Consider the following 15,876-nt stretch of genomic DNA (forward strand, 5'->3'; position numbering starts at 1 on the left):
GAGGGGGAAGTTAATCTTTCCCGTATGAAAGGGACAACAGCTAGAAGAGCCAGAGAGTGGCCTGCGGTGCAATGAATTACTTAATGTGGCCCTTTGGGACTCACACAATAATGATTAAGTTTAAGTCGATCATTGATTGTCAGTCAACAATGATTCAGGGAGACTATAGCAAATAAGGTGTATGGAACCTGTGATGGTTGAAGTTATGTGTCAACTTGGCTAGGCCGTGATTCCTAGTATTGTATGATTGTCTTCCCTTTTGTGATCTGATGAAATTATCCTCCATTTTGTGATGTATTGTGAATTGCAGCCTCTGTGCCTGTAGTTGTATTAAGGAGGCAGGATTAGGGATGTACCTTGAATCACCACCTTACTAGAGGGTGTGACTCAAGTCACCACCTTCTCAACTAGGGGGAGTTCTCTTGAGGGTGTGGTCTGTATCAAATGTATGAGAATGATCTGGGGAAGTTCTCCTCTCTCTCATTCTTGATCCACATCCAGTTTGTAATCATCTGACCTCTGGTTCTTGGAGCTTGATCCACCAGGCTGCTGTCTGACCTGCCAATTCTGGGATTTGCCAGCTTCTGCAGCATCTTTAGCCAACAGCCTGTTGTCTGACTGGATTCACCAGCTTCTACAGCCTTGTGAGCCAGTAGACTCTCATCTGACCTGCTGGTTTGGGTTCATCAGCCCCTATAGCACATGGGTTGGGAGAAGCCTTCAGCCTCACGTTTGACCTATGGATTTGGGACTTGCCAGCCTCCATAACCGTGTCAGTCATTTCCTCGAGGTAGAGTTCATAAGTTCTGTGAGAAGTTTCAGTGAATTACAGAATCCAAAGATGGAAGGGAGAATGCTGAGGGGAGAAGCAGTAGTTGATATTAGAGATAACGGAGTGGGACAGAAATATGGAAAAGCTGGACATTTGGGACATCTTTAACCTCCTCCTCATAGGAACAAGATTTGTGCTGATCCTTATAAAATAACTTATTCATTCAGTGGGATTGGTCAGTTTTGCCATCCTGCTAGGCTTAAAAGAGCTGTTAATTGCAGAATAGAGGAGGCTCTCAAAACCACCAAGAAAGAAAAGCCAGGAGTGGAGTGCATCCTTTGGACCCAGAATCCCTGTGCTGAGAACCACCTAGATCCAGCAGACAAAGAGAGGAGCTGTAACACAGAAGACAGTGAGAGCAGTGCAAGACGGCAGGAATCAGGAGACTGGCTTGAGACTCTGTAGGGCTTCCTGGTCCATGCAGTGATAAGGCTGAGCGCCTTTGGGTAGGAGGCTTCCTGGCAGAGTGAAGTGCCTCTGGGCACTTATGGAGAGAGCTAAAAGAGCTTTGAAACACTTGCCCAAGCAGCACAGAGGCTGGGCCAAGGGGCCAAGAGGCTAAGCAGCCAGAGAGAGGTGTACGTGTGGAAACGGCTGAGAAGAGGCTGTCCGGATGGAAGAACTGTATCCTGAGAATTTGTGAACCTGAACTGTAACATGTTACTTCCCTAATAAACCCCATAATCACAAGTATTGTCTGCAAGTTCTATGTGGCCACTGCAATGAATTCCTGAACCCAACAGAGAAGTAGAGCGCCTTGGGAGGGGTGGTTGGTGTCATAGTTGGTAAAAGGTTGGAGGCATGTCTAACCTCTGCCTCATAGGAATCAGCCTTGGGCTGCTAATCTTGATTCTCCTTCCCTCTTGTAAAGTTAGAGGAGGTCAGATGCTGCTGCCATGTCATTTTTACACAATTCTTGTGTTTGTTGTTTGTATATAGAAATACAATTGATTTTTACGTATTGATTTTGTATTCTGTAACATTCCTAAGTTCATTTGTTATTTTTTGCAGTTTTTTTTGTAGATTCCATCAGATTTTGTACATAGCAATAATGCCCTCTGCAAATAGACAATTCTACTTCTTCCTTTCCAGTCTGACTGTATAAATGATTAACGTGCTCAGCTGCTAACTAAAATATTGGGGGTTTGAGTCCATGTAGATATGTCTCAGATAATAAAGTTCTGGAAATCTGCCATTGAAAACTCTGTGGAGCACCGTTCTATCCTGATACACACGGGATCACCATGAGTTGAATTCAACTTAATGGCAACTGGTTTGTTTTCTCCAATCTGGATGTTTTTATTTATTTTGCTTTATTTTTCTGGCTAGACTCTCCAGTACAATGTTGAATACAATTCATGAGAGTGTATACCCATGCCTTATTTTTTATTTTGGGGAGAAAAAACTCAGCCTTTCACCATTAAGGATAAAATTACTTAGTTTTTCTCATAGATGCCCTTTATCAGGTTAAGGAAGTCCTCTTCTATTCATAGTTGCTGTTTTTATCATGAATGGAGGTTAAACCCAAACCAAACCCATTGCCATCAAATCGAATTCCGACTCACAGTGACTTCATATCGGACAGAGTAGAACTGCCCCATAGGTCTTTGAGTGGAGGTTAGATTTTGTCAAATGCTTTGTCTGCATCTATTGAGGTGATCATAAGTAGTTGACAGTCAATGAATATTTTTGAGTAAATGAATGAATGAGCGAACCATAAATTATAAGTGATTTATGGGCTGCATTTCATGGCTAATTACTGAATGAGCTTTAGAACCTACTATGCTTATGTCTTACTTGGGAGCTTTCACCAGTATTTGAACGGACTATCCTAAAAATCCTAATCCATCATATAAGCTCATTCAATAGCTTCGGGCTTGCTTTGTGGCCAACTGATACTAAAGAACCCACGGAAGATCTATAATAGACGATCTGCTTAATGAACATAAGACACTCCCAGGGAACTTGCTAAAACTGCAGATTCTGGAGCCTACTCTTTACCCCAGGCTCTGTTTCAGTAGGTTGAAATATACCTGGGATTCTATTTTTGACAAGCATTCTACGGTACAGAAACAATATTAGGGATTATTTACAACTGAAGTAAATAAAATACTTTTTTTCATGTTTTATAGCCCAAAACATAAAAACTGCATGCCTAAGTATAAAGAGCTCTTTAAAGTGTCTTTTTGCAGATCATTTTCCAAACTTGAAAATTACTGGCACAATAACCCCTAACAAGATAACTGCAAGTTAAGTTTCTACATTTTTATAATAATCTCAACTTTCGTGAAAATGTTTCATATAGAGAATTTTCTCAGTAAGTACTTGTGAAATTTCAATTTTATATCACCACTTATATGTTCGTATATGTCATTACTCAACAGAAGAGAATGTTGGTATTTTAGGACTTATTAAGTTAATTTAACCATATTTGCCCATGATGTACTTCTTGACAAATTATCAACAAAAACATTAGATACTTCACAGAGAGCCCACATTAACTATCCATTTCCTTATCCTTTTTAGGAACCCTATTCATAAAAAAATTTTTTTTTTTTTTTTATGTATGGATAGAGCATCAGAAAGAACATTCTTTTAGCTCTCCATAGAAATATCCTCTGACTTTACAGATAATTGATATGGAATCTGTATGGAGAGGAATTGTTACGAACTGAATTGTTTTCCCCCAAAATATGTGTTGAATTCCTGGCCCTTGTGATCCTGTTTGAAAATAGTTTTCTTCTGTTATGTTAATGAGGTCATACCTGTGTCGGGTGGATCCTAAACCTAATCATGTCTGAGTTATAAAATGACAAAATTAGACACAGAGACACACACAGGGGAAAACAGAGGGCATGCAAGGATCATCTACAACTCCAGGAACACCAAAGAAGCAAGGCATGCCTAGGGATACACACAAGGAAGGAACTGAAATGGTCAAGACCCTGATTTGGACTTTTTGCCTTCAGAACTATGAGAAAATGAGTTTCTGTTCTTTACAGAAATACCCATTTGTGGTATTTCTGTTACAGCAGCTCTAAATAACTAAGACAGGAATTCTTCAATATCTGTCAAAATTATAGTCTAAGACATTACTAACTGTGTTGCCTAATATTGCTTATATAAGGACCCACTCATATTTTGCCCTTAAAAAAATAAGTCCCCCTTCCCCCTCTACCCCCCCACCTTTAAGTTTATCAACTTGGAATAAGTAATAGTTCATCTATGGTGCCTTAAGTAATCATGTGGAATTTAAGCATGGGCCATTGAGGTTGCCCTATATCGGAAGACTTCTTTGGTGGTCCCTACGTATTTCACTGTTACTAAAGGTGGATTTATACCTGCCTCATTGCTGTCTCACACCACCTACAGCCACAGAACCTTGTATACTGTAGGCAAACACTGAATACTTACTGAATAAGTGATGTGCATGTACATGAAAAAAGCCACTTAACATATTAATTATTCAAGATAATGGTGTTTTTCTGATGCTGAACAATATGACTGGCAGCCATAATTTTCTTCTGCACAGCTTAAAAGAAAAAAAGACTCCTCAAATTTACTTCTTCCTTTATCCTTTTCTTGTTTTAAAAGGATTTGGACAACCATGGCTATTAATAAAATGTTTTCTCCTTGCACAATAATGAATTAAATTTTCAGTAACAATATTTGAAGGAGGAAAATCAATTTAGGATGTGAGCAAGTAATGGAGCATGGTTTGAAATGACAAGAAATTACGTTATGGATCACTAACATGCTGGCAACAAAGACAGATGGCTCCCAATCCTGATACATCTTGAATTAAATATTAAAAAATAAAGATAGAATAACCTCTTGTACTAGGAATGGCCATTAGGTGAGGGTCAGAGGTGAGATCCAAGAGACAGAGGTGACCTCTGTGCCCCTGTTTTAGTGTTTTTTCTAGTGCCTTACGCACTGGGAACTCATTGTGTGGGTCTCCCCACCTGGGGACAGGTCTGTGCTTTCCCTTGGCGTCACATCCCTTTGTGCCTGGCATACCGCCCTAGACATGGCAGATACTCAATAAATGTGAAATTGAATTTGCTTTGCATGATTTTAAGTCACAAAAGGTGAAGGTTTTGTTCACTCAATCATCAACAAACATTTATTGAGTATTTACTGTGTGTTAGATGAGTGTTTCTCAAACTCTAAGGAAGGACCAGCTATTTTATTATTATTTTTTAATTTCCCACCTGTTGTTAACCAATACTTTTGAAAAACAAAATAAACATGAATTACTAAAAAATAAAAAACGTAAGGACATATAAAATATAGTCTTATTTTTAAATTATTAAGTTCAATAGACAAAAGTTACTGTAATATTGCGGTAAAAGCTTCAGAACACTCTAAAAATTTCTAAATTTATGTCATCTCAGACCAGTAGCGAATATTTCATAGACTAGTCCTGGTCTAGAGATCATACTTGGAATAACACTGGCAAGACTCCCAGCTAGATGCTGGGATGCGGGGATGAAAGACACTCTGATCACAAGTGGTTCAGAGTTCATTAGAAGAGACAGACAACAAATACAGCAATTATAGTGAGATAAGCACTATGACAGAATTACGTAAAGGGCACTATAGGAACACAGAGGAAGGACCTTGAAGTTGGGCAGTGATGTCAGAGAAGGCTTCATGGAAGAGGTGATACTTGACTTGGGTATTGAAGGACATGTAAGTGTCAGCCACATAGAGAAGGAAAGAAGGATATTCCAGGTAAAGCGCAGAGATGTGGAAGAAAATAGTTCAAGTGGAAACTCCAAGTTGTTAAAGGGAATAATCTCAGGTTTAAGAGAGGAGTGGCCCACTTCTTAGAACAAGGCACACATTTAGCATCTGTTTTAAAACAAGAGTAACTGTTTTATGGGTTATGCATTGTAAAAAACAAACAAACCAAACCCGTTGCTATTGAGTTGATTCCGACTCATAGTAACCCTATAGGACAGAGCTGAACTGCCCCATAGGGTTTCCAACAAGTGGCTGGTGGATTCGAACTGCCGACCTTTTGGATAGCAGCTGAATGCTTAACCACTGTGCCACCAGGGCTCCAATGTAGTCATTCAATAAATTAAAATGAATGAATGAGGGTTATGTGTTATGTTAGGTGCCATTGAGTCGGTTCTAAATCATATCAACCGTGCGTACAACCAGACAAAATGCTGACTGATCCTGCTCCATCCTCATAATCTTTGCTATATTTAAGGCCACTGTTTCAGCCACTGTGTCAGTCCATCTTGTTGAGGGTCTTCCTCTTCTTCACTGACCCTCTACTTTACTAAGAATGATGTCCTTCTCCAGCAGCTGGTCCTGCCTCATGACATGTCCACAGTATGTGAGACAAAGTCTCACCATCCTCACTTCCAAGGAGTACTACGGCTGTACTTCTTTGAAGACAAATTTGTTCATTCTTCTGGCAGTCTGTGGTATATTCAATACTCCGCTAACACCATAATGCAAAGGCATCAATTCTTCAGTCTTCCTTATTCACTGTCTAGCTTCAGCATGCATATGAGGCAATTGAAAATACCACGGCTTAGGTCAGGGACACCTTGGTCCTCAATGACATCTTTGCTTTTTAACACTGTAAAAAGGTCTTTTGTGGCAAATTTGCCCAGTGCAATAGCGTTTGATTTCCTGACTGCAGCTTCCATGGGCGTTGATTGTGAAGCCAAGTAAAAGGAAATCCTTGACAACTTCAATATTTTCTCCATTTATCATGATGTTCCTTATTGGTCCGGTTGTGAGGATTTTTGTTTTCTTTATGTCGAGGTGTAATCTATACTGAAGTTTTTGATCTTCGTCAGTAAGTGCTTCAAGTCCTCTTCCTTTTAGCAAGCAAGATTGAGTCATCTGCATGTTGCAAGTTTTTAATGAGTCTCCCACCAATCCTGATGCCCTGTTCTTCTTCATATAGTCCAACTTTTCAAATTATTTGATCAGCATACACACAGAATAAGTATGGTGAAAGGATACAACCCTGACACACACTTTTCCTGATTTTAAATCACGCCATATCCCCTTGTTCTGTTTGAACAACTGCCTCTTGGTCTATGTACAGGTTCCTCACGAGCACAATTAAGTGTACTGGAATTTCCATACTTCCCAATGTTACCCATAATTTATTATGATGCACACAGTCGAATGCGTTTGCATAGTCAAAAAACACAGGTAAACATCTTTCTGGTACTTTTTGCCGAGATTCACCTGACATCAGCAATGATATCTCTCATTCCACTTCCTCTTCTGAATCCAGCTTGAATTTCTGGCAGTTCCTTGCCGATACACTGCTGCAACCATTTTTGAATTATCTTCAATGAAATTTTACTTGCATGTGATATTGATGATATTGTTCAATAATTTCCACATCCTGTTGGATCACCTGTCCTTGGAATGGGCACAAATATGGACCTCTTCCAGTTGATTGGCCAGGTGGCTGTTTTCCAAAGGGTGGAATGTTATGGATTGAATTGTGTCCCCCAAAAATATGTGTCATTAATCCTAACCTCTATGCCTGTGGCTATAATCTCATCAGGGAATAGGTTGTCTTTTTTATGTTAATGAGACGGGATTAGTGTAGGGTGTATCTTGAGTCAATCTCTTGTGATATAAAACAGATTAAATGCAAGCGAGATGCAGAAATGGGTGAAGACTGATGCCACACCATACAGAGAGCTCCAAGGAACCAGGAAACAGAAGCTGAAGAGATAAGGACCTTCCACCAGAGCTGCCAGAGAGAGAAAGCCTTCCCCTAGAGCTGGTGCCCTGAATTCGGACTTCTAGCCTGTTCAACTGTGAGAAAATAAATTTCTGTTTGTTAAAGTCATCCAAGCATAGTATTTCTGTTATAGCAGCATTAGATAACTAAGACAGTGTGTTTGGTGTGACAATCCTTGTTTAACAATCCACTTATGAAATAAAACAATAAGTTTTGCTTTCTGAAACACAGAGTTCTCTTATCCATGACACTAAAATTTTTGTTCAAAGCTGCTGATAAAATTGTACATGTAGCACTTTAAAAATCTTAAATTAATCAGAACTCTGATTTACTCAGCAATGACATGTTGCCCAATTGCAAACCGTCTATTAAACCTGGATGACAATTTGTTAATGATGTTCTAAATTGTTTATTTTTGACAACTTTAAATTCAGGAAAAATTACTGTAATTTTTCCTTTAAAATATTTGCAATGTCACCATTTATTATTATAAAACAATATTTCTTATATTAAAATTGGGAGTCAGAGCCTAAATATTCAAGGGAGAGTGGCCGCTTTGCTGCAGCCATAGTTACAGCAATTTGGATTTCCTCTTTGGAAATTACATTCTGAGTTGGTTTGGGAGCCACCTAAGTAAAATCCATTTTTCATTACTTGATAGTCACCCTTCCAGCTTGACTGACCATGCTGCTCATGAGGCTTGGTGACAAGTGACCCTGAGGTATGACATAAATGCCAGAATTACTGTTTAAACATGAAGACTTTGCAATGATGGCTGAAGATGTCTAAAACAACATAAACAGGAAAAGGCTTCCAAAACAACCTTGAACAGTGGTAGGCTCCCCACACCAGTTACTAGGAGAGGCATCAGCTATCCATGTGTATGTATTCAGGTGTATTCAATTAAAGATATCATCCCTAGTACATTGTCTGGACACTCACCTGCCCCACTGCTGGGAGCCCTGTACTTTCATACCCTAACAGGCTAATATTCTCCATTGATAGTGATGTATTTTGTTTTTCTTTTGCTGATTGATTCAATCATTTGTTCCTGTGTTAAGGACTGACTTGTTTGCACATACTGTTTTGTGGTGATACTGTGGGAAGATTACCTAGAAAAAGTGACATCTTTACTGAGATCTAGAGAACCAAACCAAACCTGTTCTGGTCGAGCCAATTCTGACTCATACAAACCATATAGGACAGAGTAGAACTACCCCATAGGGTTTTTTTCCAAGGACTGGCTGGTAGATTCGAACTGCCAGCTTTTTTGGTTAGCAGTCGAGCTCTTAACAGAGTGGGGAGGAAATAGCATGGTGCGGTGGGGTGGGAGAGAAGAGCAGGAGGGAGCATGACATAGACGGAAGGCAGGACAGACTTTGAGGTGTGGGAGGACACGGTGCACCTGGGAGCTGAAGAAAGGTCAAACCCGCAGGGGTTGAGGGTTCGATGCCACACAGGGAGAGATAGTAGCCATCTTCAAGGATCCACCAGCCCCTGTCCTACTGGGCTTCAGGTTGCTCTGTTCTTAGCCACTCCTCATTTTGACCCTTAGCAATACCAATGGCAGGGGCAGTCACAGTGGCTGTCTGGTACATCCTCACTGTGTGCTAAGGCCCTTACAAGGTGATCTTCAAACACTGTTTTATTCAATCCACATGACTACCTTCTGTTGTTGTTAGGTGCTTTCAAGCTGGCTCCAACCCATAGTGACCCTATGTACCACAGAACGAAACACTGCCCAGTCCTGTGCCATCCTTACAATCGTTGTTATGCTTGAGACCACTGTGGCAGCCACTGTGTCAATCCATCTCTTTGAGGGTCTTCCTCTATCCTGCTGACGCTGTACTTTACCAAGCATGATGTCCTTCTCCAGGGACTGATCCCTCCTGACAACATGTCCAAAGTATGTAAGATGCAGTCTCTCCATCCTTGCCTCTAAGGAGCATTCTGGTTGTACTTTGTCCAGGACAGATTTGTTTGTTCTTTTGGCAATCTATGGTATATTCAATATTCTCCAACACCACAGTGCAAAGGTGTCAATTCTTCTTCAGTCTTCCCTATTCATTGTCCAGCTTTCACATGCATATGATGAGACTGAAAATGTCATGGCTTGGGTCAGGTGCACCTTAGTCTTCAAGGTGACATCTTTGCTTTTCAACACCTTAAAGAGGTCCCTTGCAGCAGATTTGCCCAATGCAATGCGTCTTTTGATTTCTTGACTGCTGCTTCCATGGCTGTTGATTGTGGATCCAAGTAAAATGAAATCCTTGACAACTTCAATTTTTCTCCATTTATCATGATGTGGCTTATTGGTCCAGTTGTCAGGACTTTTCTTTATGTTGAGGTGTAATCCATACTGAAGGCTGTGGTCTTTGATCTTCATTAGTAAGTGCTTCAAGTCCTCTTCACTTTCAGCAAGCAAGGTTGTGTCATCTGCATAACTCAGGTTATTAATGAGTCTTCCTTCAATCCTTATGCCACTTTCTTCTTCATACAGTCCAGCTTCTCAGATTATTTGCTCAGCATACAGATTGAAAAAGTATAGTGAAAGGATACAACTCTGACTCACACCTTTCCTAACTTTAAGCCACTCAGTATCCCCTTGTTCTGTCCGAACAACTGCCTCTTAATCTATGTAAAGTTTCCTCATGAGCACAAGTAAGTGTTCTGAAATTCCCATTCTTCACAATGTTATCCATAATTTGTTATGATGCACACAGTCGAATGCCTTTGCATAGTCAACAAAACACAGGTAAACATCCTTCTGTTATTTTCTGCTTTCAGCCAGGATCCATCTGACATCAGCAATGATATTCCTGGTTCCATGTCCTCTTCTGAACCCAGCCTGAACTTCTGGCAGTTCCCTGTTGATACACTGCTGCAGCTGCTTTTGAATGATCTTCAGCAAAATTTTGCTTGTGTGTGATATTAATGATATTGTTAGATAATTTTCCGCATTCTGTTGGATCACCTTTCTTGGGAATAGGCATAAATATGGATCTCTTCCAGTCGGTTGGCCAGGTAGCTGCCTTCCAAATGTCTTGGCATAGACAAGTGAGCACTTCCAGCACTGCATCCATTTGTTGAAACATCTCAATTGATATTCCGTCAATTCCAGGGTCCTTGTTTTTTGCCAATGCATTCAATGCAGCTTGGACTTCTTTCTTCAGTACCATCGGTTCCTGATCATATGCTACCTCTAGAAATGGTTGAACGTTGACTAATTCTTTTTGTTATAATGACTCTGTGTATTCCTTCCATCTTCTTCTGATGCTTCCTGTGTCGTTTCATATATTCTCCATAGAATCCTTCACTATGGCAGCTCAAACCCTGATTTTTTTTTCACTTCTTTCAGCTTGAGAAATGCCAAGCGTGCTCTTCCCTTTTGGTTTTCTATCTCCAGCTCTTTGCACATGTCATTATAATACTTTACTTTGTCTTCTCAAGCCGCCCTTTGAAATCTTCTGTTCAGTTCTTTGACTTCATCATTTCTTCCTTTTGCATTATCTGCTCGATGTTTGGAAGCAAGTTTCAGAGTCTCCTCTGACATCCATCTTGGTCTTTTCTTTCTTTTCTGTCTTTTCAATGACCTCTTACTTTCTTCATGTATTATGTCCTTGATGTCATTCCACAAATCATCCGGTCTTTGGTCATTAGTGTTCAATGCATCAAATCTATTCTTGAGATGGTCTCTAAATTCAGGTGGGATATACTCAAGGTTGTATTTTGGCTCTCGTGGGCTTGCTATGATTTCTTCAGTTTCAGCTTGAACTTGCATATGAGCAATTGATGGTCTATTCCACAGTCGGCCCTTGGCCTTGTTCTAACTGATAATGTTGAGCTTTTCCATGGTCTCTTTCCACAGGTGTAGTTGATTTGATTCCTGTGTATTCTGGTGAGGTCCATGTGTATAGTCGCCGTTTATGTTGGTGAAAAAAGGTATTTGCAATGAAGAAGTCATTGGTCTTGCAAAATTCTATCATTTGATCTCCGGCATTTTTTCAATCACCAAGGCCATATTTTCCAACTACTGATCCTTCTTTGTTTCCACCTTTTCCATTCCAACCACCAGTAATTATCAATGCATCCTGACTGCATGTCTGATCAACTTCAGACTGCAGAAGCTGATAAAATTATTCAATTTTTTCATCTTTGGTTGGTGCGCAATTTTGAATAACAGTCCCGTTAACTGGTCTTCCTTGTAGCCGTATGGATATTATCCTATCACTGACAGTGTTGTACTTCAGGACAGATCTTGAAATGTTCTTTTTGATGATGAATGCAACACCATTCCTCTTCAAGCTGTCATTCCCGGAATAGTAGACCATATGATTGTCTGATTCAAAATGGCCAGTACCAGTCCATTTCAGCTCACTAATGCCTAGGATATTGATGTTTGTGGGTTCCATTTCATTTTGATGATTTCCAATTTTCCTAGATTCATACTTCATACATTCCAGGTTCCAATTATTAATGGATGTTTGCAGCCGTTTCTTCTCATTTTGAGTCATACCACATCAGCCAGTGAAGGTCTTGAAAGCTTTACTCCATCCACATCATTAAGGCCGACTCTACTTTGAGGAGGCCCTTCTTCCCCAGTCGTCCTTTGAGTGCCTTCCAACCTAGGGGGCTCACCTTCCGGCACTACATCAGACAATGTTCTGCTGTTATTCATAAGGTTTTCACTGGCTAGTTTTTTTCAGAAGTAGACTGCCAGGTCCTTCTTCCTAGTCTGTCTTAGTCTGGAAGCTTAGCTGAAACCTTCCCTGCATGGGTAACCCTGTTGGTGTCTGAATACCAATGGCATAGTTTCCAGTATCACAGCAACAAGCAAGCCCCCACAGTGCAACAAACTGAAAGACATGTGTGGGGACTATCCTCTAGGAAGATACTATTGTCATCCATGCCCACCGTCCCTCTGTTTTCTTCTACCAGTTAGTTAAACAGTCCGCACTTCCCACACAATGCTCACATGACATGGTTCCATACTCTCAGGACCATGTCCCACTTCGTCTCTGTGTCTAGAAGGTACAGAGGAAGATGCCACCCAGAGGACTCCAGGTGAGCTCTGATCCTGAAGGCAGTCCCCTCTGTCATGCAAAAAACTCTATTTCCATTAATGCAGACTAAGATCCAATTAAATTATTTTGAAGAGTCAATTCACACTTTGGATTGACACTGAATTTAATTCCAATTAAAATCTTTGACTTTCCTTACCCATGGTGCTGCTCTACCATGCCTTTGCCTGTATCTGTGATTAGGTTGTGCAAATGCACATATGGTGATAATCTTGTGGAATGTATTTACATTAAAATGGGCCCATGTCTTCGGCTCTTTACCTCTCAGTCACACCAGGTAAGATGAAGAACATCCAGAAGTGGATTCCAAACACAAGAATGACCTGGAAAATGACCTTTCCCAACACAGTCTTCCTTAGGTACAGAGCCCGGTCCACCACCATGGTTCCAAACTGAATGAGGACCATTACCAGGAATGGCCCTGGTACCTGGTCCTCCGAGAGTGAAGAGGTGATATCTGCTGCTGCCGAGTGTTTCTAGAAAGAGAAAACACGTCAGGCCTGAGTGCCATCACACAGGAGAGACCTCTCTCCTAGTACAAGGATGTGTGGTGGTGTTGCCCCGACCTACCCCAAAGGCCCAGAAGCCAAAGACAATGATGATGAAGTCGACAGTGTCCGCCAGGAACATGAGCACATATACATCGGTCACGGCGCTGTAGTCTGGGTGGATGAGGTCATAAAAGAACTGTCTGATAGGCACATATATTTGCAGAGTCCTGCAAAACAGAGACCCGCCCGCTGTGTCAGGATGACAGGGTGGGAGAAGGACCAGCTGTTGCAGTCAGTGGGTGTAAGGAGCAGACCCGCATTCTTTGGTCCCCCCAGTACCCCAGCATGGCCCCACTGTGGTTGGCTCCTGCTCTAACAGCAAGTGTGCACAAGTTTACTGCCAAGGTAGTTGTTACTAGCTGCCGTTGAGTCAGCCCCCAACCATTCATGGGATGGTACAGGACTGGGCAGCATTTCATTCCCGTTTTGCATGGGGTAGCTGTGAGTTGGGGGCCGACTCAATGGCAGCTAACAACTACAACTACCTTGGCAGTAAACTCGTGCACACTTTCTGTTAGAGCAGGAGCCAGCCCCGACCATTGTGATCCTTATGGTTTTCACTGGCTGAATTTTGGAAGTAGATTGTCAGGCCTTTCTTCCTAGCCCATCTTAGTCTGGAAGCTCTGCTGAAACCTGTTCAGCATCACAGTAACATGCAAGCCTCCGCTGACAGATAGGTGGTGATTATGCGTGAGGTGCATTGGCCGGGAATCAAACCCAAGTCTCCCTCATGGAAACCAGGAATTCCACCACTGAATCACTGTCCTTATGCCAAGGTAGTCACTAAGGCTGTTTCTGGTAACAGTGTTACAAGCTACTTCTTGAAGAATAACAGTGGTATAAAGCTCTGTAAATTCGGTGTCTGGGTTTGTAATGGTATTCGATTACTATCTGTGAGCCTTGAGCAGGCTACTTAGCTCTGTGTTTCAGTTTCCTCTACTGTAAAATGGGCAAGGATAACACTTGACTCACAGGGCCAGATGGGAATTAACTGAGAAGATGCCTGGACCTGGATGGCTAGACAAGGCCGGAGAGTTAGGTCCCTTCTCCCTTTCTGGTCCCTTGCCTGCACCTTCTCTGTCCTTTAGCACCATGCCTTCCTGCCCTGGCCTGCAGCCCCGCCTCTGCTCCCTCTCCTCTGCTCTCAGTTCTGCCTGCAATTCAAGGCTGTGCTGGGGAGTGACAGCACACCTGGTCTCAGGGTGCACTCATGGCTCGGCTCCCAGACATGCTGCCCCTCTTCCATTCCAGATCATGGCTGCTACCTCTCTGTGTGCCTGACAGTTGGATGGGGCCTGGGCACTTTGCTGGGTACTGGCCATTTCCCTGGGCAATGCAAACAATTAACATGCTCAGATGCTAACTGGAAGTTTGGAGGTTACATCCACCCAAAGGCTCCTTGGAAGAAAGGCTTGGAGATCAATTCTGAAAATCCAGCCACTGCAAACACCAGGGAGCACAGTTCTACTCTAACACACAGTGTTAGGCCCCTCCTCTGGGGGTGCCATGTGTCAGAGTTGATGAGATGACAACTGGTGTTTTGGTTGGATTCACCATAACGCATGGTAATACAAGCTGCCAGCCCTTCAAGTTACTTCTCTATTCTGTTTACTTAGAAAAAGTGTTTTCACCACTTCGTGGTTTTCACCACAATGGATATAAAAATTAACCACACTTACTGAAAAATTATTTTAAAAACAATACAGTAATGGATCATTTTATTCTTCTTTAAGAGGATGATATGAAATTTATGATGAGAAGTCACTTGCTCTTGACCTCTGGCTTATATGAAATGATTAATACACTTTCTCCTGCCCTAAAATAAAACACACAACCCAAATATTTTTACTTACTCACTTTTTTATGGTAAATGCTTTTGCTTTGATGAAATGTTCCCGAAATTTTTCCATATAGAGTTCCCTTTTGCTTTTTTGCTTAATGCTCAAAACACTGCTTCCTTTTTGACTGCTATTTCGGGTACTTGTGCTGCCTAGAAATAGAAAGAAACCAAGGTGTATCATGAGGAACAGGTGCGTCAGCATGAACACGACAACAGCACTTGGAGCCACATGGCACATGGAGTGCGTGAATCTGTTGGGAGAATGTGAACACACAGGTGGCCTTAAGAGTGATGCTGAGCCACGTGGACTCTGGGCACCACTTTCCTTCACGGGGAAGTAGATATGTGGGTTGCCCTGGCTGAGGCTATGTGCTGGCCTTTTCCACGTTCTCATTCCTCTCACTGCAAAATGAACATGGCATGACCCGGCAGGGTCTGCCCCGAGCAGGGTTCTGAGGACCATCACACACCGCTCGTGTGTTTGAAAGCTTCAGACGTCAGTACCACAAGTGCAAAAGTCCGATTCCCCAAACAGTGGCTGCCTGCAGCGCACGCTGACCTTTTGGTCATACTCACTATTTACTACAAAATTAATAACTAGCTTAGGAAATAACTAGGTATTCTAGCTGAAAGTTCCCACTGATTAAACACATTTCACAACACACTGTCACCTGCAGCACTCTGGGCACACCTAGCAGGATCTCTGGGTGTGATTTCAAAGCTCTCTTGTGCTGGGCACAAGGTGGTGTGATGGCCGTTTTCCACAACTGGCTGAAACCCTGGGACCAGAGCAGAATCAGACGTGATCAATGGGGTGACTGCCCAGCTCACACAGC

The 15,876-nt window shown here is 41.8% G+C and overlaps 1 protein-coding gene across 1 annotated transcript in view; it reads right to left on the reverse strand.

The window, feature by feature from the left end:
• Positions 1-15,876, reverse strand: part of PIEZO2 (piezo type mechanosensitive ion channel component 2) — a 656,646-nt gene that overhangs the window by 30,658 nt on the left and 610,112 nt on the right. Inside the window, exons 43-45 of the mRNA XM_064294736.1 lie at positions 15,058-15,190; positions 13,220-13,367; positions 12,911-13,125 (exon numbers count right to left, since the gene is read on the reverse strand). Of these exons, the coding sequence (XP_064150806.1) occupies positions 12,911-13,125; positions 13,220-13,367; positions 15,058-15,190 (496 nt within the window). The remainder of the gene's footprint in view (positions 1-12,910; positions 13,126-13,219; positions 13,368-15,057; positions 15,191-15,876) is intronic.

The sequence above is a fragment of the Loxodonta africana genome, chromosome 11, assembly GCF_030014295.1.
Source record: "Loxodonta africana isolate mLoxAfr1 chromosome 11, mLoxAfr1.hap2, whole genome shotgun sequence".
In the NCBI taxonomy this organism is placed as follows: domain Eukaryota; kingdom Metazoa; phylum Chordata; class Mammalia; order Proboscidea; family Elephantidae; genus Loxodonta; species Loxodonta africana.